This window comes from Urocitellus parryii, chromosome 8, assembly GCF_045843805.1.
Source record: "Urocitellus parryii isolate mUroPar1 chromosome 8, mUroPar1.hap1, whole genome shotgun sequence".
Classification (NCBI taxonomy): Eukaryota; Metazoa; Chordata; class Mammalia; order Rodentia; family Sciuridae; genus Urocitellus; species Urocitellus parryii.
Genome location: NC_135538.1, coordinates 54135554 through 54160364, shown reverse-complemented (window position 1 = coordinate 54160364; position 24811 = coordinate 54135554). Strand labels below are relative to the sequence as shown.

Genomic DNA, 24811 nt, shown 5'->3' with positions numbered 1-24811 from the left:
GCCCACACCAAAATATCTTCCCATAAGAACTTAAGATAGGTTTATATAAGATCTTTGACAAAAGCTATTATTTTAGTCACTTTGAAAAATTTGTAATTCAATAAAAAAGGAATTAAAGCTTAAGTATAATGTAGTATTTACTAAGTTAACCACACTTAGTTTAAGAAATTCACCCCCAGGTTTAATTTTTTTTTCAGAAAGTTTTAAAGTAAAAATCTGCCTTTTTATAAGCTAAATTCGAAGCAAGGGCTTTGAAAGCCAAGAAGCACTGCTGATAATTATTCACAACCACAAAAAAATAAAAATAAAAATAAAAACAAAAAAGACATGTCATCATATCATCTACCTTCCAGCAGCCTCAATACACTGTGGCTCCAAAGGCAACTCAAATATCCTTAGAACAGTGCCCTTACAAGAAACAAGCTTCATCATATGCCATCAAGTTCTCCCTGATCTTAATCAGATATGAAGAAGACTTACATTCATGTGGATGTAAAGATCAAACAGACTGTGAAGAAACTGTATGATACTAGTGTAGCTAGATGGAGACAAGGCATGTGTTCATCCAGCTCCTATGATGTTTTGAATATCACCATCAAAACTGAGTCCAGCTAATTCTAAATATTAATATTTTTAACATATTTTAAAAATTTACCAAACTACAATCCTTACATGAGATGCCACGTTGAAAGTAAAAGAACTTAGCAGACAACAGAATACTCCAAAGCTGCCATGTAAGAAGTCCAACTACCCTATTACTACACATTTTGAAGACGACATTTACATAGAAGAGCTAGTTACCTACAGGAGGTTATCAGATATCAGAACTAGATGTAAAGAAGGGTAAAGGACAGTGGCAGAAAGAGACTGGTATACACACACACACACACACACACACACGGGGGGGGGGGGGGACTGCTTTAAAAAGTACACTAAGAAAAACGGAGTCAGTAATTTCGCTGCCAGAGCAAATAGTGACAAATATGAAAAAAAGCAGAAGAATGAATCCATGATATTAGATTAGAATTGAAAGTATCAGTATGGATTAATGTCTTTTAACATAAAAATACAAATATAGGTCTATATACACACATACATATTTCCCTAGCTCTGTCTACAGTGCAGGCCTAGAACAGCAAAATCCCAACAGTAGTGAGCACTGCTAGCTCCCAGATCTTGGCTTGTAAACACCATTCTCTATTAGCAGGAACCAAGGATCCTAGTACCTTCCCACAAAATATAAATTACCAAGGGTAAGGCCAGATATGTGGCTCTGTGGTTGAGCACTTGCCCTCATGTGTGCAAGAGGTTCAATCCCCAGCACCACAAATAAATAAATAACCAAAGGGGAAAGAATGACTCTACAGTGGGTAAGTGTGCCCCTAAAGATGTCCATATCCTAATACCAGGAACCATTAAATACACATTATCTTCAATGGCCAAATGGACAGATTGTTAATGCAGTCACTTCTGTAAAGTCCATTTGGCCAACAATCTGGAAATAGGGAGATTATCCTAATGAAACTAATATAATTACTGGGATACTTCTAGGGGGAAGCAGGAAGGTCAAAGACAGAAAAGTTGATATAAAGGAAACAGATATTGGAGTGATGACGCCCTTCTGAAGATGAGGAAGATGACATAAGCCCAGGAACACAGGCTGTCTCTAAAAGAGGAAAAGTCAAGGAAACAAACTACCTCAAATCCTCCAAAAAGGAACCAGCCCTGCCAACAACATAACTCATGTTGATTTTGGACTCCTGGCATTAAGAATTTTAAGACAGAGGCTGGGATATAGCTCAATTGGTAGAGTGCTTGCTTGCCTTGCATGCACAAGGCCCTGGGTTCAATCCCCAGCATGCGCGCGCACGCACACACACACACACACACACACAAAAAAAAAAAAATAATAATAATAATAATAACAGTAGTAGTAGTAGTAAGAGAACAAACTTGTTTTAAGTCGCTAAGTTTGCAGTAATTTATTACAGTAGCAGCAGCAGGAAACTAATACAGAAAACCTGACAGACACCATCTTAAGTGATCAGTGAACTATTCTAATGAAAGGACAAATTGAAATCCTACGCCAACTGACAGAATGCAATGAGAGCACAGACTGTTTTGTGAAATTCCTGGCCTAACATAAAATCTGAACCTAATAATGAAAAAACACCAGATAATCCAAATTAAAGTTCATTCTACTAAATAACTGACCTGTAATATTTAAAGTCAAGCAAAGATTAAAGGACTATTTCAGACTAAGGGAAACTAAAGAAACATGTCAACTAAATGTTACATGTGATTCTGAACTGGATCTCTTGCTACAAAGAACATCACAGAAGGTCAAAACCTGAATGATGTCTGACAATGAGATCGCAGTAATATCAAATTTTCTGACTTTTCATGATTAAATTATAAACACTTTTGAAAATACACCACTGATTTTTTTCAATCACCTCATTAAATTAAGCCTTATAGTCTCACATTTTCAAATATAAAATCAAGGAAACATTTGATAAGGTTTTATAAGAACCAGCTAAAGTCTCTTTATTAACCAGACAGCTTGATCTATTCAAAGGAATGTTCTTCTTCTAATGTCTCTGACCAAGAAAAAGTACATGTGATTTTCAGCCCCTATATTCTTGCACAATGTGTACTTGCACCTGTATGCCACACTCTTTCAACCTAAAAACTAACTCTTAATCTTTCAGGAATATATTTAAATCAGTCAACAAGCACTACAAGCCAAGAATAATGGCACACACCTGTAATCCCAGCTACCCGGGAGGCTGAGGCAAGAGGATCGAAAGTTTGAAGCCAGCCTCAGCAGCTTAGTGAGACCCTATCTCAAAATAAAAAAAGAGCTAGGGATGTATTTCAGTAGTAGAATGCCTTTGGATTCAATCCCCAGCACTAAAATAAAAAATAACAAAAACCTACTACAGGTTATGATTTATATATTACCATTTAGATTTCCAACACAACTAAATATTCACAATACATATCCCAACATAACTAAATATTCATAATACATATTCCAAATCTTTGGATAATACCCTCAAGTTAAAGGATCTATCACAACTATCACAAGTCCTTACTAATGATTTTTAATAAGACACTTAGAAGTATAAAAATAAGTTAATTTATCAACTTCTAGTTTATAACTTCGTTTCAGAGCAACTCAAAATTATGTTAGGAATATCATTAATTGTTTTTGAGGTTTTTTTGTTTCTTTAATTTTTTTTAATTATAGATGGACACAGTACCTTTATTTTATTTAATTTATTTATTTTTATGTGGTGCTGAGGATCGAACCCAGTGACTCACACGTGCTGTGCAAACACTCTACCACTGAACCACAACCCCAGCCCCTCATTAATGTTTGATACAGTTTTAAAGGAAACTATTCACATGTAGAAAAGGTAAATTCCAAAGTCATAAATTAATTTTGTGACTTAAAATATTATAAAAAATATAGCTGCTGTCAGCAGCATAACTTTAGTAAAGCTACAGGGATAGTAAAAGGTTTGGGAGAGGTGACTGCAGCTGTACTTCAAAAGCTCCACAGTGCCTTGTTAAAATAGTCATATCTGTCCATGCCAGGGCGATCTGCCAATCTGCAGTATAACTGAGTGAACTTTTAGCACCATATTCATAGACCCCAAAGAGCTTAAAGAATATTACCCAAAGTGAGGTTTTCATACCTGTTTGCCTGATTATCACAAAAGAAAAATCATTTAACTTTTAGATTTCTAATTTAACATCTAAATTTAAGAGTTGCAAAGGATGTCATCACATAAAGTTGACATCTCAAAATAAAACAATTCTATCCACTTTTAAATGTATCCAATGAAATCTAAAAACCCGTACCAATGTCATACCTTTTATCATCATTCACTTATAAAAATTAATAAACAAGTTCTTCATTCTACTTCCCCCACATAGTTTTATCCTAATGTATTTTTTAACCTGGTAAAAGTCACTTCTCATATGGTAAAACATACTTATTAAATTTATTTTTTTATTCTCTGTGAGTATAAAGTATTTTCCCAACTTTGTTTTGAAAATGTTCAAGCCACCAGAAAAGTTTTAAAAATATTAAAATGAACAATTCCCTTCACCTAAATTCACCAACTGCTAACATCTTGTAACTCTAGGCTCCTCTATTTCTTTCTTCCCGATCCCCTCCTCTTTACCTGAACAATTTTAGAATAAGTTGCAAACATAACTGCAGACTTTACCTCTAAATGTTTTGTCATATGTCAAAGAACAGTGGTAAATTCTATCATACTCAAATTTAACACTCAGAAAGTTTTACGTTAAATTTTATGACATCATATTTTTGGTGTTATCATACAATACCAATATTGTAAATTGATAAATTATTAAAATAAAATGTAAAATGTCATGCTTTCACTTACAAGGAACTTGTAGATATCTCAAACTTTCAAAAGGGTTAAAAACTTTATACTAAAATTTATTTTAAATAAAAGCACACTTTTGTCAATATGGCCTAATGTTTGGTTGAATAACTTTAATGTACTTTAAGTATATTTTGTCAAAATATGAAGTTGCAAATTAGCTATATAACCTAACTGGCAAAGGCAGTCCTCACCATTAAACTAATCACCAAAATCAAACTGTCAAAAAAAAGTTGAGGGGCTGGGGATGTGGCTCAAGCGGTAAAGCGCTCGCCTGGTATGCGCGGGGCTCTGGGTTCAATCCTCAGCACCACATAAAAAAAAAAAATAAAGATGTTGTGTCTGCCGAAAACTGAAAAATAAAAATTTTTTTTAAAAGTTGACTTCTTTATTCCATTAAAATAATTTTACTATTGAGGATTATAAAAATCATTGAGAATTTAAAACATATCTTACATACAGTTTACTAAACTTAATAAAGCCAATTATATAGATAACAATTTATTTCATTACAAATTATTTGAAAGAAATGACATGCCACTTTTTCCAAAATATACTGATTCCTGAAACTATTACTAAATTCCTAAGATGTCCAAGAAAATAGTAACAAGAATCAAAAGAAATTTTCAAAAAGACTAAAAAAAAATTAGTTTTCTACCTACCCAGTGCATCTGGGCAAGCCTATATCACACCTCACTGTGGTAACACTAACTTAGTCACTTGTTTGGACAATTTTAGTTTTTTATTAACTTAATAAGAAAACCAGTTTTACTATAATCATGATTTGTTTTTTCAGAATGTTCCAAAATAGGAAGACCTGAGAATAACAACTTGGGAAAGAAAATTTGAGAATCACTGCCCTAGCCCACCAAAAATCTAACAGTCATCATCCCAACCATAAAATAGAATAACAGAAATAAAGGTTCTATTATCTCCTAAGGCTAGTTCAGAACCATTTTAATTTGGGAGAGACAGAGACAAAACTAAATACTACTTACCTTCACCACTACTCAGCACACACAAATCTCAGATTTTCCAAACTGGAAGGATTACAGATATTCATCTAACACCTACACCTTATGTAAATTCTGTTAATGGATAAAGGAACTCAGAAGGCAACTGAGTTCTTGAACTAAAAAAAAAAAAAAAAAGGCAAATTATCCCACCATCACTGACAACCTGGACAACAGAAGTGTAAAACAATATGATTCTAAAAGAGCTGTTCTATCTTCCTAAAGCTGGTTCCTGATTGGGCAGCAGTATGTAACTATGTCATATGCTTATACATCTCAATTTTCTTTCCCTTTTATGATTCTATAACAAATAGTAGGAAGTAGGGTTTTTCAACCCTGGCATTATCAATATGTAATTCTTTGATGTTGAGGGCCATTCCATGTATCATAGTCCCTACCCACTCAATGCTAAAAACACATCCTCAGTGGAAACAATTAAAAAATAAATCTCCAGAAAATTGCCTCTGATTTAATTTCTCTCTCTCAACTATCTCTCATAGAGGATTCATCAAGAGCAACTTTAATGATATGACCTACAAGTCAGGGACACAGGGAGAAGAAAGGAAAGGCTAGGAGAATAAACAGAGGTAAAAAGAAAACAATTATCTTTTCCCACTACCCTAAATACATCCTTCAGAAAAAAAGGGAATCACTGTTGGAGTACTTTCGGAAAACAGAGAAGACAGGAAGCGCTCATTAATGTATTTTAAAAGATCAAAGAAGCCAGCTGGAGCAAGGTAGTGCACACCTGTATTGTAATCCCAGGAGCTGGGGAACCTGATGTAGGAGGAGTCCAAAGATAGCCTCAGCAATTCAGAGAGACCTGTCTCTAAATAAAATATAATAAGGGACTCGGAATGTGCCTCAATGGGTAAGCACCCCTAGGTTCAATCCCCAGTACCAGGGGAAAAAAAAAAAAAAGATTAAAGAAGCCAAATTAACGCTTGTTCAGAATTCTTAGTGTGTCATCTGAAAGCAGAATAATCAATAACACATTATCACTAGGGATAGAAACTCAAATTTGTGTTAACTGCCATTATAAGCAACTTCTGTAAAAAACACTTTAAAAATACAGTAATTACAGTATGAAGATAAAAAAACACACCTACAGGATGATCACAATACCTAATGTTATATAATATCATATGTTTGTCTTAGAAGAAATCTCTAGTAAGAATATCACACTCAGGGGCTGGGATTGTGGCTCAGCGGTAGAGCGCTTGCCTAGCATGGGCAGGACCCGGGTTCCATCCTCAGCACCACATAAAAATAAAGGCATTGTGTTGGTGTCCATCTACACCTAAAAAAATAAATATTTAAAAAAAGAAAAAAGAATATCACATTCAAACTCAAAAATGCCAAAACAAATAAAAATGAAGGATAATCTGAATACTGTTGGATGACTCAAAATAGCTTTAATGAGCTGCGTGCGGTGGCATGTGTCTATAGTCCCACCTAAACAGTAGACTGAAGTAGAATCATTGAGCACAGGAGTTAACAGCCAGCCTGGTCAGCATACAAGTAGCATCTCAAAGGGAGGGAAAAAAAAAAAAAAAAACACAAAGGTTGAAAAACATGAGGAATTTTAAACTGTATTTTTAATAGCATGTGATTTTAAAACATACAACTAAACTTATAAATTAAACATTTTAAGAAGATACGGGGCTGGGGTTGTAGCTCAGTGGTAGAGTGTTTGCCTCACCTTTGAGGCATTGGGTTCAATCCTTAGTACTACATAAAATAAACAAAGGTACTGGGTCCATCTACAACTAAAAAAAAATTTTTTAAAAGATATGATTTCTTCACTAAAGAGATATATACTCAAGATGGCAAAAAACTTTTTAAAATCTCATTAATAAATGGAAGAATAATAAATCAGATCATGTCACTTTCCTGATTAAAAACCAATTCTTTCATCTCAACTTGAAGTCACCTTTTCAAGAAGACCTTCTATGAATTCTCTACTTATTTACACAGCATTTATCACTATGTGACATTTTTTATTATTTCTTTGTAGTATGCCAATCACCATCTTTCCAACCCCACAAAATGTAAGCATCATGAGACTATGATCCTATTTATATTGTTCATCCCTATATTCCACTGCCTAAAACAATGGACTAGACATCAAATGGTAGGTACCAGAACCTGGTCCCAGAAGTGAAATTACTACTAGGTTTTTATAGATGTTTATACATTTTTATAGCTCCTTTCTTTAAAAGGCAGCACTATATATTAAATATATAGTCATCATTAGTATTGGTAGGAGTCTGATTCCAGGACACCCCCCACATCCCCTGCCAATATCAAAATCTGAGAATGCACAAGTGCCATATATAAAATGGCAAAGTATTTGCATATAACCTATGTACATCCTCATGTGTACTTTAAATCATCTCTTATTATATTTAGAATACCTAATACAATGCAAATTTATGTAAATAATTGTTGCACTGTATTGTTTAGGGAATAATGACAAGAAAAAAATTCTGTACACATTCAGTATGGATGCAATTTTTAAAAATATCTTCAATCTGTGGTTGACAGAATCCATGGATGCAAATAGAGAGGGCTAACTAGCATAGATGGCACCACTATTCAGCAGCCAGCATAAAAGCCAATCTGACTTCCCTATACCAAATTCTAGGGCAGAGATTGTATCTTACTCATTAATGATCAATTTTTCTCGTCAGTTGTCTGAAATATAGTAGGCATTAAACTCTTATTTAACAAATATTTGGCACGTATGTACCAGAATCTTTCTGGACACTGAGAAGAAAGCAGAAAAACAAAACAAAAACTCCTGCTCCCAAAGGCCATACATTCTAATGAAGAAAATAGCAATGACAAAGTAAGTAAACATTCAAGGCAAAGGGAGCAGCACCACTGAGGGTCTAAAGGAAGCAGTGTACCTCACTGGGCTGGAAGAACAAAGAGGCTGGGGTAGTTAGAATTAGAAAAGGCAAGGGGATCAAAGAAATCATGAAGGACTTTACAGGATATTCTAAAGACTTTATTTTTTATGTGGATTGAGATGGAGGACCTTGTAGAATTGAGAAGAACTGTCTTCTATTCTAAAAAGACTGCTTAAATTTAAGAATAGACAGCAGTAAGCAGTAGGTACAAGGAGAACAGTTCAGAGGTTAACAATTTAAGCAGTAAATCAGGATGTTAGATGGTAGTGAAGGATGAGAAATAGACTGGATATAGTATTTTGAACTGTACACTTAAGAATGGTATAAATCATAAATTTTATGTTATATGTATTCTAACATAAGAATTTAAAAATAAGAAAAAGATCCCTTTACATTCCTACTGCCACCACCATTATTCAGGCCCACATTTATTATTCTGTCTGCTTCTTAGTCTTTTTTTTTTTTGCAAGATGCTAGTAAATTAACTTGCATCTAGTATAGCTGCAAAAATATGTTCTAAAATGTCTGAATTTGATACAGTGCCAGCAACACTGTGCACAGATAAACTCTTTAGCTGGACATTCTAGGGTCTCTATGACTTGTCAAAAGTCTATCTTTTGGGCATTTTTCTTACAGTTTTTCATTCTGAACCTGCCTCTCACTGATCTGGTTGCCTGTCTGTCCACTATACTGTTTATCATGCTATTTCTTCTTTATACTGATTCCCCTTTTTCTCATTAAAATGTTCCTCATCCTTAAAAGTCTAGTCAAAATCCACCTACTTTTTTAAATCCTTCCTGAACTAGATGCAAATACTTTATCCAGCTAGCCTCCACAACATTTGTTTTTGCTTCTCTTACACTTTCTTTGGGGTGTTCCAGATATAATAATTCAAGCATTAGTCTAATCCTAATCCTTCCACACCCCAATCAGGTTATAACCTCAAAATAAGACTGTTTATATCACACCTATATCTTTATATCATTCATTGTACCTAGTACAAACTGAACAGTCAATAACTACTAGATTTAATTACATAAGCAAAAATCTGTAAAGTTGAGTTGTCTAGATAAGAAAACTCCTTCATCTATACTGACACAAACAGAATTCTAAAGAGTAATGAACATTTTGGGGGGAAGAATGAACAAGGCCTTTTAAAGAAACAATGTAATGGCAACTTGGTATAACAACATTTCATATCAGCAAAAAGTATGGTAATAATAGAAAATGTTTTAAAAGAAAGGCCACTATGGATACAAAAAAAAAAAAAATAGGGCTGGGGCTGTAGCTCAGTGGCACAGCACTTGCCTAGCATGTGTGAGACAATGGGTTCAATTCTCAGAACCACATAGAAAAATAAATAAAATAAAGGCATGCTATCTATACAACTATTAAAAATTATTTTTTAAAGTGAAAGTCTTCCTTATGTCTGAATGAAAAGTATGATTAAGAGAACAAACCTTGAGCTGGGGTTGTGGCTCAGCAGTAGAGCGCTCGCCTAGCACATGTGAGGCCCTGGGTTTGATCCCCAGCATGGCAAAACACACCACACCACCCCCCCCCCCACACACACACACACACACACACACCCAACAGGTGATATCTGAAATCTCAGAAATACTATGTGACCTAAATTTGAACATCCATAAAATAAACTTCTTCAAATACAAACCTGTTATCAAGCAGTTTCTTCTAATGTAAAAAACAGCCATTCAACAAGAGACTGATATAACCAAATCTACTATTTAAAAACAAGACATCCTCATTCTTTCACTGCACTCAATCCCAAAACCAATAATTGGGTCAATCACCAAACAACCTTCAAAGGGATAAGAAATAAGACGGAAATGAATAAATAAATATATAGCCCAAGCTATTGTAGATTTCTCTAACCATTCCTCTACATCCTAACATCTCAATGGAATAATCTCTAAAATGGACGACTCCCCCATGTTTCTCCTTGCCCAGCTACCACTACCTCCCATGGCATCCCCCAAACCATTCTCCCTCCACAAAATGCTCCACAAAAGTGAAACAGACCATGTTATTATTACCTATTTTAAAACCTCATTGTTTACCAAATGATTACAGGGTAAAGTACAAACTTCTTAAAGTGGCTCACTTGGTCCCAATTGCCAATCACATTTTAAATCTTTACCATTTACAGAAGACTCCACTCTTTTGGCACATACCTTCCCATATTTGTGGAATGCCCTCCTCTCACTTACCTTTCAAGACCTATCTCAATCACATGAAAACACCCAAATCCCAAAACAGAATTATTCACTCCTTTCTCTGTGCTTCCACAGAATTTTCCACTTACCATTTTAATATTTATCATAACATTTAACATCAATTTAATTACAAGATGCAGTACAGAGTATGCAGCTAACAAGAGAAACTTTGGCATAAGACAGACTTGGGTCCAACATCCAGTCTTCGTTAAACTAATAGCTATACGGCTTTAGGCGAGGCAGTTACCTTACACTAGTGCAGTTTTCTCATAGAGATAATACATGAATTTACCTTAAAGTACTGATGAAAGTGCAAGATGCCACATCTCAAAGCTAATAAATGATCAATAAATAACAGCTGAGTTGAGAAGAGATTACAAAGATCATAGTTACAAGTCTCAGACTCAGGAGATGGTACCTTCCCCCACAAAAGGGACTATGTCTAAAGTCATCCCCCAAAGAGGATTCCGGGAAGATGGTGGAATAGAACACTGAGAATCTGTCTCCTACTTAGACAATTGCACTGGCAGAGCCGGTTTTATGCAACTGTTTTTGAATGCTACATTCTAATAAAAGTTTACAACTTCTGGGGGAAGACTTAGACCTAGACTGTGACTATTTCTGTCAATTCTAGCCCTCAGCATAGTAGCAGCTACCTAATCCCACTCCAGCCCCCCTGGCGGGCAGCTGGGCAGGTGGTCCTAGAATAGCTTGCACTGGGCTCACAATACAGTGAGCCAAAGGACTCTGCCTTCCAAATATCAGAAATCTGTGCTCTGATCATGCTGCTTCTGAGGTTCAAAGAGGTGGGCAGCCATTGTTGTTCACCCTACCCCTTCAGAGAAGTGACTTTCAGAAATTTAAAGGGCCAGCACTCTTTCCCCCACCTCCTTCATTTTTCTCTTCTTCCCCTTTTGGAAGCCAGACATTAAAGACTCAAACATTAAAAGTAATCACAGAAGCAGGCAAAAATCAGAATGTAACTGCACATGCCCAAGGAAATATTCATGCTCAAAAAAGATCTTAGATCTTAAGTTTACACCTCAGATTGATCCCTTACACAAAGATAGCCTAAAACAATTCAAATAAGAACAATAACACACTCACAAAAAAAAAAAAAGAAGAAAGAAAGAAAGAAAGAAAGAAAAAGAAAAAAACAACAAAACAAGGGAAGGAAAGAATTTGACTGTAATTACAGAGTTACCACATTATTAGCTTCAAAGGTCCAGTTTTCACAACAACAAAAATCACAAGGCAGGAAACTATGGCCCATTCAAAAGAAAAAATAAATCAACAGAAACAGAAATAAATCAAAAGATCTAATGGCAGATGTAGCAAAAACTTAAAAAAAAAAAAAGGGGGGGGGTCTTAAAGATGTGCATGGGCTGGGGATGTGGCTCAAGTGGTAGTGCACTCACCTGGCATGCGTGAGGCATTGGATGGATCCTCAACACCACATAAAGGTAAAATAAAGATATTGTGCCCACCGAAAAACTAAAAAATAAATATTAAAAAAAAAAAAAAAGATGTGCAAAGAACTAAAGGAAGCCAGGTGTGGTGGCGCACGCCTGTAATCCCAGCAGTTCTGGAGGCTTGAGACAAGAGAATGGTGAGTTCAAAGCCAGCCTCAGCAAAAACAAGGCACTAAGCAACTTAATGTATCTAAATAAAATACAAAATAGGACTGGGGATGTGGCTTAATAATCAAGTGCCTCTGAGTTCAATCCCCAGTACCAACCACCCCCTCAAAAAAAAAAAAAAAAAAAAAAAAAAGAACTAAAGGAAGAAATGGACCAAGTCCAGAAAACAACAGATGAGCAAATGGAAATGTCAATAAAAAAGGAAAGCAACAGGAAATTCTGGAATTGAAAACCACAACAACTAAAATGCAAAATTCACTAGATGGATTCAAAAGTAGATTTCAGTAGGCAGAAGAAAAAGTCATTAACTTTAAGGTAGGACAATGGAAATATCAAGTCTGAGGAACAGAAAGAAAAAAGATTGAAGAAAATTATAGAGAAACTGTGGGACTTCATCAAGCAGACCATATACAAGAATATTTGGTAAAATAATGGCTGAAAACTGCCCAAATTTAATGAAAGACATGAATATAAACATCCAAGAAGTACAATGAACACCAAGAATGATGAAATCAGAGACACCCACAATGAAACACATTATAATCAACCCTTCAAAAACAAAGAATCTTAAAAGCAACAAAATAGAAGCAATTTATCACATAGGGGATCTTCAATAAGATTATCAGATTTCTCATCACAAACTCTGGACATCAGAAGACAGTGAACCAACATATTCAAAGTGCTAAAAGAAAAAAAAACTGACAACCAAGAATCATATATTTGACAAAATTATCTTTCAAAAATGAGTGAGAAATGAAGATATTCTCAGAGAAACCAAAGCAGAGGCAGTTCATTACCACCAGAGTAATCCTGCAACGTAAAAGGAAAGAACAGTAGGCAGAAACTCAAAAGTCAAGAATAAAGATCTCACTAAAAGTAATGATATGGGTAATTACAAAAGCTACTGTTATTATAAATGGGGTGTAACTCTATTGTTTGTTTTCTATATGACGTAGGAGACTAATACACTAACCAGAATATATACAAAAGGAAAATGAGAAGAAATGTAAACATTCACTATTAAAAAACTGAACATGAAATAACAGTAATGATGGAAATAAAGGACAAAAAAGTTATAAGGTGCATAAAAAACAAATGAAAAAAAGTGACCCAAGTGGTAAGTCTTTCCTTTTCAATACTTTAATGTAAATGGATTAAGCTCTCCACTCAAAAGAAAAGAGATTGGCCGAATGGATTTTTTTAAATGATCCAACTATAAACTACCTACAAGAGATTCATTTTAGATTCAAAGACACAGACTGAAAGTAAAAGGACAGGAAAATCAATATAAATAAGTAACCAAAAGAAAATAAGTGTAGCTATACTAACATCAGACAAAACCAACTTAGAGTCAAAAGAGTTACAAGAAACAAAGAAGGGTATTATATATTACTGCTGAGAGCCATTACCAAGTAGGAATGACGCATCGTATCCTTGCCAGTGTACCCCATGTTAAATGGACTTGCCTTGGAAATTTGCTGCGACCTTGCTTGTGTGTTTGAGAAAGGTGACCCTGCTCTATCACCAGGGTGGATCCAGGATTAGGGTGTATTCCTGCAGGAAGTATCCCCGTCCTTGGGTTTAGGGCATGACAATAGGAGTTTTAGGGAAGTTAGAGGTTGAAGATTATTGCTGCTGGGAGTAGGGCGTGCCTGCTGCCGGAGTTCCCGCTGAGTCCTCCTGGAGAAAAGGTATTTAGGACGCGTATTAGGGATTGCCCCTGAACTGTGTGGAGGCTGGTGTGAGATCCGGAATAAAGAATTGCTGTTTGAACCTACAAAGCTGTGTGGTGGCTCGTGATCTTGTGCCAAGCCCAGACATTGGCATTCGGCATATTACAAAAAGGTTTGATACAGCCAGACATATAACATGCCTATAATCCCAGCTACTCAAGAGCCTCAGATAGAGCACAAGTTCTCCACTGGGCAACTTAGTGAGATCATACTAAAAATTAAATTTAAAAGAACTAAGGATGCAGCTCTGTAATAAAGCATCTGTCTAGCATGCATGAAGCCCTGAGTTCAATCTCCAATATTGTCACACACACACACACACACACACACACACACACAAAAAAAAAAAAACCTTTGATAAAGAACACATAACAATTTTAACATTTATGCATCTACTGACCATCAAAATATGATACACAAAGAACTGAAGGGAGAAATTGACATTGTTACAATAATAGTTGGAAGCCTTTAATATCTCCTCAATAGAGAAACCAAACAGAGGACAATTACGAAAAATAGGGAACTTAACATAATAAACCAGCTAATTCTCACACACATAAAGGATATTTCCCAGGAGATACCATATATTAGGCCACAAACTAAGACTTCACAGATTTAAGATATACATGATAAAGTATCTTTTCTCTGACTACAGTGGGATAATGTGAGAAATCAGTAACAGAAAATTGTTGTAACATTGTTATAAAATTTACAAACTAGAAATGAACACACTCTCAATCAACAGATCAAAGAAATTACAAGAGAACTTAGAAAAATTTTAAAGACGAATGAAAATGAAAACACAACATATCAAAATTTATGGGACACAAAAGCAGCAGTGCTCAGGGCTAATTAATATTTATAAATATATTATGATCATACAGGACCTGGGGATGTCATTTAGTGACAGAGCGCTTGCCTAGCAAGCACAAGACCCTAGATTCAATACCCAGTACGGAAGGGGTGGAGCACAAACCATATTTGAGCGCATAATCATCATTACTGTGTAATCGTCATATCATTTTTTTTTCAGACCAAAAACTGATTTATAACCTTTCACTGTAAAATTCTGCCATGGCATAATTCTATTCTATTCTTCACATGGCTTAAAAAGTAAACAGCAGCAAAGTATTCACCAGAGGCATATGGATACGCATTTGTCCTCTCACACACTGTGAGCCAGGAGCCTAGCGCACTCAGTACATGAGTCAATATATTTCTGAAAGCCAACTTGTGTGTTTTGTTTAAAGTATTACAGCACTATTAGTAAACACCTTACAGAAGGAACACTGAGGTGGGCATGTCAGATGATGAAAACAATGAGAGCAGGCACAGACTAAAATTTGAAGGTCCATACTTTGCAACACAATAGTAAATTCAGTGTAATATTTCAACTATAATACACAAATCAATAATTAATGTGTTCATTTTTTTCAGACAGGAAAAATGCTAAAGTATCACAAAGAAAAGATGTGTGTCAATTTGAACTATTCAGTTTTAAGCCATACTCATGAATATTCCATGCATCCTGATCTTACACCAGTTTAATAATAAATGATTTTTAATACTGGCACATTAAAAAAAAAAAGTTTCACATAATGGTCACACCCTACTTTTTTGCAAAAATATTTGGCATGAAATCTGTAACAATAATGTAGTGAAACCCAGTAAACCAAAATGTGTAGTTTTCTTTGAGTGATTTGGATGATGGAGTTACAGGCAACATCTGTTCCTTGGTTCTTTCCTGCATTGGGTATATGCAGCTCAAGAAAAAAAGTTACACACACATTAAAAATCTGATCCCTCCATCACCTAGAAGCAGGATCTAATACAAAGTTAAAGCTCTAAAAATAGCTGCTAAATGAAGAAATTTCTACAGCATATTTAGTTTAGCAACTATATTTACACATATTTCTTTCTTTGCTTCTTGTAACCACTTTTGGGTGGGTAATTATGATTACCCCTAGAATACGAGGCTCAGGGTTCAGAGATGACCAAAAAGGGGCCAGGTTGGAACTTAGAACCTTTTCAAATTCCTGTTTTCTTATTATACTACCAAGACCAAACACTACAATGGACTCCTACTCATATTCCCAACTAAGAGCGTGGATTCACTTACAAACTATTTGAAAGGAATCGAATAAAGAATATAATTTTCTTAAAGTTTCATTAATCCTTTCAGATAACGGAAAAACTAGCCTGGCATGTCGGCACACACTTGTAATCCCAGCAACTCAGAAGGCTCATGCAGGAGGATCACAAGTTCAAAGCCATCCTCAGCAATTTAGTGACACCCTATGCAATTTAGTGAGATCCTGTCTCAAAAAATAAAAATGGGAAGGGGATGTAGCTCAATGATTAAACACCAGTACCAAAAAAAAGAAAAACCATATCTAAGTACCCAAATACCAAATTAAAAGAGTAGGAAATAACAGCATCACTATGTGTTAGACACTGTTCTAAATACAAATACAAATATCTCATTGGTTAATTCTCACCTCAATTTGAATCATATAGGGAATTTTTTAAATACCAAAACATAGCACCCACTTCAGACCAATTAAATCAGAATATCTGAAGATGTGTATTGTTGTTAAAAGCTTCCTGATTCTAATGTGTAATCATAGTGGAGAACCATTGTTGTAAGAAAATCTAAACCCTTCATGTTGTTATTTCTTCACACAGTTTTTGTCCATAATTGTCTGAAAAAGTATTCATTTTATTCAGCCAACCTGCAAACAATCAAAAAGTAAGACAAAAAGGACCCTTCACACTAAAAGGGGGATGAGTTATAAATACCTAACCCAATATATTAGGCAAAAATCAAGGCAAAAGAAATTCCATTAATAATGTTTTAAAGGCTGGGAATGTAGCTTAGTGATAAAGCCCTTGCATCACATGCAAGAAGCCCTGAGTTCAATCCCCAGTACCACAAAAACTAAATGTTTTGGATAACAGGAAAAGTTCAATTAACATGTCAAATATGCCAATGATCAAACTATTTCTATTTTTTAAACCCCAGGTTTTACTGTATGTAAAATGGCAATATGCTTTCCAAATGTTCAAGCCCAATAATTCCAAGAGTCACACCAAAACAACTGTTGACTTTAAACCTGAAATCCCCAAGTGTGTCATTTTTTTTAAAAGAGAAAGATTACTTAACTACAAACTTAAGGCTGTATAACTGTCAGCAAAACAAATATTTTCATGATTTCATGCAAGATATGCCTGACAAGTCAAGATCATCGGAAGAATTATGAGACTGAAGCTTATGCCTATATTTTTACATTTGGCTACTTAGCAGTTTTGCAAGAAAACTACGCTTCAAAAGCAAGTATTAAAATATGCAGCTGTGTTATTCAAAAACACTACTACAAGCCGGGCACGCAGTGGCAAACACCTATAATCCCAGCAGCTCACCTATAATCTCAGCAGCTAGGGAGGCTGAGGCAAGAGTATCATGAATTCAAAGATAGCCTCAGCAAAAGTGAGGGGCTAAGCAACTCAGTGAGACAGTGAGACCTTGCCTCTAAATAAAATACAAAACAGAGCTGGGGATATGGCTCAGTGGTCAAGTGCCCAAGTTCAATCCATCTATCTCACCACCCCAAAAATAAATACTACTACAGGTCCACATTCTATATTCAGAACCCTTAAGAAATGTGCTTCACAATTTTTCAGATTTGGAAAAGATAATACAGTGTTTTATACCCTGACATGCCCTGAAGGATCAACAAAGCACCAGAAACCAAATAAATTAATATTCCTTAAAAAAAAAAAAAAAAAAAAAAGAATGACGCTTTTCTAAGTGAGATAAGTAAAAATTACTGAGAAGCCCCTGACAGGAAAGTTATCAACTTACTTTGCTGCAACCATCTGAAATGCTTTCTTTTACAGAGATGAGCCTATATGCAAGATTTCTCTTTGATGTTCAAGATACTGCAAATGGACTGTGATGAAAACATTCTTTTAATACTATTAATTCTAAAGAAACAACTCAAATTATGTTATACTCATGAAAAAACTCCAAGTGGTATCCAATAATTTCCACAATGATTAGAATAGCATAAGTGTTTGCCTTAATTTCCATAAAGATGTTTTAGACAAGATCAAACAAATACATGAATATGTGCATGCTGATGTACCTAAGACAAGTCTGAAACAGTCATATGTAAAGAAGGAACAAATATACACCCATAGCTCATCTGATTTTCTATCTAGCAGTAGAGAAAAACAGGGTGCTTTGAAGCTAAAGCAGACTAATATTCTTATCCAGGCTCCACCACAAAGGAAAGTTATTTACACCCTCCAACTTCCAAATTCTTCATCTAGAAAGTAGAAACAATAGTACTTACCTCTCTACATGTTTAAAAGAATTATATAAAGTAACATTTGATGTCCATGACTGACAAGTCATCAATATTAATTCCCTCCACCTATACTACTATCATCACTTCTTCAAAGACCACTTATAAGCTAAAAGGGCTGAAGTATGACTTGCCTATGATACCTTATTAGGTAATTTTGAAATGCTAATTTTAATGCAAAACCTACCATAAAAATTACTTCCAAATTTCAAAAATCCAGTTAGATTGAAGGGATGTCTAACTGAATCAGGGCAACTTCTCAAAACACATTCTAAATAAACTTTCTACTCACTCTCCTGATACTTTTTTAAAAGTATTCTACACAACCAACTGCACACAAATAATGCATAAGTGAAAATGAACTACTATACTAAAAAGTAGACCCTTTTAACTCCTAATACTATTAGAATGGCCTAGGTTTTCAGACAAGAGAAACCATTACAGTATTTAGACTTCATAACACAACCACTGTCCAAGAACCCACACAACTTAAATGCACTTTGAGAAAAGAAATGACAGTCCAAAATCCAAATTTCATAAACTAGCTACTGAATAAGGACATTAGTAAGTCTGGTAACTTTGGGCAGATTTTTGCATTTAATGGACATTTACACTTATTGTCAAATGACAAAGAGATGGAAACCTTTGTTGCTCTTTATCCTAAATTCACTTGTAGTTCCATTATGTAACTCAAGAATTTTACAGGGTATTGAATTCAGTCTTAAAGCATAAAAAGTTCTGAGCTGACTCAATGCTTCACTGTAAATAATTTTCCCAAAGTACTGTACATAACCTGGACAACCTAGGTCTCCACCACACCCAACTTAAGATATTCAGGCAACTTAGCATAGCTCTTGTTTAAAAGATAACTTCCCATAAATGATGTTAATACTCAAAACCTACTGGTTACTGTTAACCCTACCAATACATTAGACCTTTGCAGTTCCATCAGCTTTAAGAATACCACCTGTCCTATATCCTAGCAGAGTGCAACAAATGGAATCCAAACATTACCCCAAAATAAAATGCTTTGAAATCTGTATTATTCTGTGTTTTAATATGTTGTCTGATGTGAAAAGATTTAGAAAAAAAAAAGCAAACAGACCAATTACCTCATAACTCCCTACAAGACGAATTAAATGAGACTTGATCCTTCATACTTGCACTTTTTCCTTCATAAACAGGAAACTCCAAAGGAAAGGGAATAGAGAAAAGCCTATTTTTGCTAAGAAGAATAACGGCATTGCTTCCAACCCCCACAGTGTGAGTGAACAAAATGAAAAAGGCAATGGGAGGAAGTGATGGGGGCGGGAGGCTGGTGAGCTCACTTGGGAGTCCTAAACATGCTACCCAGCTCAGAGGGTGCCCCAAACATCTGTAACAGCTGGAACACGGGCACGGGGCTGTAAGACTAACAGGACGGGGGATCGGGGGCGAGGCGAGTCTCAAGAGTTGTGCATGCACCTTTGGTTTCCTGCTTTGCCAACTCTTATCTCCCAATTCCCAACCTCCCCAGACCATCCCGCTCCCTTCATAAAGAGTACCCAATAAAAGGAGAGGCAGAGAAGACAAAGAGGCAGGAGGAGGCTTCAAAGAGCACCCAGAACAATGGAGAGAGGGTGAAAAAAGAAACTCCTGAGACCGACGATGAAGAGGGGGCGGGGGGTGAGGAGGCACCGGAGAAACGCCACCGAGCCCGGGCCCCGCCGGCGCCGGGCGTCTGGACGCGAGGCCCTGCCGCGCGGGCGGTGTCACCCGGGACGCGGCGGGCTGGGCTAGGGCCGGCCGGGCGGCGAGCGCTGAGGGCCCCGGGGGCTGCCGGGGCCTGCGCAGGTCCGCCCGAAAGACTCACCGGCATTCTGGTCTCGGGGCCAGAGGTAGTATGTGGCTGGGATCACGATGAGCCCAACGAAGGAGGTGAGGAAGTAGAAGAAGGTGTTCCCACTGTCATCGTACTGGAACTGCTGCCCAGCCATGGCTCCCCCTCCTCCTCCTCCTCCTCGCTCTTCTCACCGCCGGCGCCACGACCCCGCTCGGCGCCCTGGCTCCCAGCGCCCCGGCCCGGTGTGGCGTAGCTCGGACGCCGCTGCCGCCGCCTCCTCCTCCTCTCCTCCTCCCCGCCCCCACGCTACTCTCTCGGACACGCCGCCGCTGCCGTAGCTAGCTCTCGCGAGATGTTTCTGCCCGCTCGGTTTTTCCCTCCCCCTCCAGTTCCCAGCACGCTCGCGGAGGGAGACGTGGCGCGCGCAGCGGAGAAATCTGCGAGGTCCCGCCCCTCTCCCGCCCCCCAAGTCACAGCACCGCCTCCAACCTCCTGCTGGCCCTGCCCTAGACCCCGCCCCTAGCACGGAGTCTCTTCATTTCCTTCCTCCCCTCGGTTCCCCGGGGCCCCACGCGGGATTCCCAGAGTGTACCTGTGGGGTCCCAACGAAGTCTTCTCTGGCCGGGCAGAACACAGGTGGCTCTCCGAGGTGCTCTCCCAGCTATCTGGAGCAATCTTGCCTCCCCTCTCTCCTATCCTTGCTCTTGGTTTTTAATTGCCCTGGTAATGTTTCCCTAGGTTCTTATCCACTCCTCCAGCTCCCACATTTTGGAAACAAGTATCATTCAGAACAGGCCAGGTAGAGGTTGTTGTAGTTCGGTTTGCAAAGTAATGTTTGTTCCCTAAGACTGAGATCTGGTCTGCGCCCATTTTCCTCAGTCCTACACAGATAGTGTCCTATCTGGCCAAAGCTGCTGATATTTACAGCCACCAGTTCACTAGCGCTTTCTACGACCCAAGCAGTAGGCTAAGACCTTTATTCTTTGTACCTTTTAGGCGTCGGTGAACCTTACGGACTAAAGCAAAACATGCCCGCTCTACAGATGAAGAAATTGAGGCTCAAAGAGTTTGCCCAAGGTCAACCTGGTGATTCAACCCCAGAGCTCTCTGACGCCACAAAGCCAGTGCTTCTGAGCATCACATCGCATTTCCCTGAGAGCGTCTAGAACTCTCCCCTACAGAAGGTGGGCAGGAATCTGCGCCTAGAAGGACGTCTGAGCCTGCAGTAACTCTAGAGCTTCTCTCCTTCCCTGTAGTGGGATCCCCATGAGGCCGGTGTCAGCCGAGTTGGCGCGGGACTCACAACCCCCGCAGTCCAGCGGCAGCCTTGGCTGCATCGGTCCCAGCACCTTCATCACCCCGCTATGTCAAAAGGGTAGCACACCCGACCCACCTCAAACGGTGGCTGTTCAGGTTAAAGGAAAGGCAAGGTGGTAAATTTTAAAAGAACCAAATATTGCACTACATTTTAAAGGCTCATTTTTAGACTTTATAGTCAGTTAATTAAAACGCCTTTTCAATATGCCTTCCATTGTCGGAGGAGAACTCTGGTTGTACATCCTCTTTTATTTCATGTCCTCAGAACTAATATCATAATTAGTTATGCTTTTCCTTCAGAACAGATATGTTCAAATGTATTCTCTTTCCTTTCAGAACAGATATGTTCACATGTATTCTCTCTTTCCTTTCAAATTTCCCACCTACCTGCTTTGAAAGGAAAGTTCTGAAAATTATTTTCCGCTCACTTTTTCCTGACTAAAGTTTCCAAAGACTATATTGGAAGGGAAAAAATAAAACAGAAGTGAAAGGGAAGATTGTAGTATGAAGTCCACACAGCATCATGATCACCCACACGTGACATGCCCAGAAAGAACAATTTGTCCTGCTTGCAGAAACAAATTAGTCACAAACCTGGGTCATCTGAAGTCACTTGGACCCTGAAGTTCCTTTTGTTTATGTTGAATCTGTTAAATCTTCCTAGGTTTTAATAATGTTGAACTGATTATTTTTTATTACTCCAATTATGTTTTACTCAGCATTTGTGTAAAGATAATACATCAGTTTTATAACCTTGTGACAATATAAATTATTAATGATAAATACTCCCCTTCTGACTTTCTGCAGGAGTAATCTCTTCACTGCAGCTCTGGGATCATGCATAAATTGGCTTGAACCAACTTAACCATGAAATAACAATTTGAACAAATTAATACATTAACTTCCTAAATTCCCAGACCAATCTAAAATATAAATTTTTTAACCAAAGCACATTAAAAATTTGAAAATGTGTCCTCTATTTTTAAAATCATAAATATATTTTATCCTAGAACTTATCATTACTGAACAGACTACCCAAATAGTATCCAAAGCAAATCTAAATCATACATTTAATTAATTTCATCACATTTCTGATTCATAGTTATTTTAACCTACACAACTATATCTTTTAAGAGATCATTTTAGCAATAATAAATGAAGATGGAAGAAGCAAAGCTACAAACACATTTTGTCCTTAGTCTAATTGCTCACATTAACAAGTATTTTAGGGGGCTGGGGTTGTGGCTCAGTGGTAGAGCTCTTGCCTAGCATGTGTGAGGCACTGGGTTCGATTCTCGGCACCACATATAAATAAATAAAATAAAGGACCATTGACAACTAAAAATATCTTAAAAATAAAATAAAAAGAATTTTAGTATTATCTATTAATGTGTCTGAATATTTTAATTTTATTTTTGTTGCTAGGTAGATCATTTCCTCTGAGGTGTAGAAATCCTATTTGTATTTTCCTTCTAATAATTCACTTTTTTCTTAGTACAAATCATGCCTTCATTTTAAGTCATTCTTGTACTATTGGTGTTGACTTACATTCCTACAGACCAAAGTACATTTATATAGCTATAAGTGTCATTATTCAGTTTTCTACTTAATGGAGTTAGGATCAAAGAGACTGGAAGGAACCAAATTACTAAGTAAGTACATGTAATTATTTCCAGTCTTCTTCCTGTTTCCCCCTCATACGCACAGTATAATAGTCTTCCCTTAATTTGCAGAGGATATGTTCTGAGAACCCAAGTGGATGCCTAAAACCACAGTTAGTACCAAACCCTACATCCATTATGTTTTTTTATAAACATATACATAAATACAATGTCTTTTCCATGTTAACTAAGTGCTTACACATTGTGGCTATGAATTTTGCAGTTCAATATATGACAGCAAAACTAGCATGAATTCCTTTTCTTTCTCTGAAATTCCACTAATAGAAGACTTGCTCTTACCAAACTCAGTATACAATTTTTTCTTTCCATATTAAGTAGAGAACTTTCACCTTTTCCTTTTAAAGAAGACCTTTATAACTCTTCTTTGGCATATGAAATTTGACAGCATCACTACTTTGGCATTTGGGAGCTGTTATAAGTAAAATAAGGGTTAGTTGATCACAGGTACTATTATACCTAGACAACTGATCTAATAACAGAAATGACTACTAAGTAACTAAAGGGTATGTAGTGTATATAGAACAGATACACTGAATAAAGGGGTCATTCACATTCTGGAAGGACACAACAGGAGGACATGAAATTTCATCAAACTTACTCAGAGCATCACATAAGTTAATGCTTATAAATCGTTTATTTCTGAAATTTTCCATTTAATATTTTCTGTGATAGACCCCTGGTAATTGAAATCTTGCAAAGCAAAATCATTGATAAGGAGGGATTAAACTTCTTACTATCCTGTTTCAGAGACAGATTTTCTTCCATTAAGAGGTTAAATTTATTCTAAAACTAATTCTTTTTATTTGTCCTTATCAATGGAAAGTTCTCCCTACCATAATGATAATACTAATAACAAAGTAATGCTTATACAAGTACAATTTTTAAAAGGCTTCCAGTTGAAATTCTAAATCATTAGCTACATTTGACAAAGTAATAGCATTAAGTCATTGCAAATTTTTCATTCCCTAACTCTCTGAGTTTCCAATGACACAGTGAAACCACAATCTAATTTTTAGAGAAAAGGTAAAAGAGGTGTAAGTCAGAAAGACAAGACTAGTTTATACTCAACTCTAAAACATGAAACAAACTTTGGTGGGGAGGGTACTAAGGATTAAACTTGGGCATGCATTACCACTGAGCTACATACACAACACTTCTTATTTTTTATTTTGACACAGGGCCTCTCTAAATTTATTAGGGTCTCACTAAATTGTTGAGGCTGGCCTCCAACTTGAGCTCCTCTTACCTCAGCCTCTGAGGTCACTGGGATTACAGGTGTGTACCAGCATAGCCACAGAACAAAACAATTTTAAAAGGAATCACTGGCTGTAATTTTCCTTTAGTATTGTAAGAAAGTTTGTATTCTGACCTCTTTGTTTTCATAGAAATATTGAACTTGTTAATATTGTTCTTTTCCTATCCCTATTTTGTGACTACAAAGCTGAGAATTTATTGTACTAAAGTCAGTGGTCAATGATAAACTCAGGTCATTCCTTGTGAATTACTTTTATACTTTAACAACTTCTGTGGTTTGAATATGTGCCCTTCAAGATTTAAGTGCTAAAATTTAATTGCCAAATGTCTTAGTATTGAGGCCTTTAAGAGGTATTTAGCTCATGTGGGAGCTTCCCTCATGAATGGAATCAAGGCCCTTATAAAAGAGGCTT

The 24811-nt window shown here is 36.7% G+C and overlaps 1 protein-coding gene across 2 annotated transcripts in view; it reads right to left on the bottom strand.

Moving 5' to 3' along the window:
* The window catches only part of Sec63 (SEC63 protein translocation regulator), a 59676-nt gene extending 39253 nt beyond the window's left edge, over window positions 1-20423 (bottom strand). For both annotated transcript variants that reach the window (XM_026389620.2, XM_026389621.2), the window contains exon 1: window positions 20176-20423. In XM_026389620.2, the coding sequence (XP_026245405.2) occupies window positions 20176-20299 (124 nt within the window). In that variant the 5' untranslated portion in view covers window positions 20300-20423. The remainder of the gene's footprint in view (window positions 1-20175) is intronic.
* Window positions 20424-24811: the final 4388 nt, after the last annotated feature.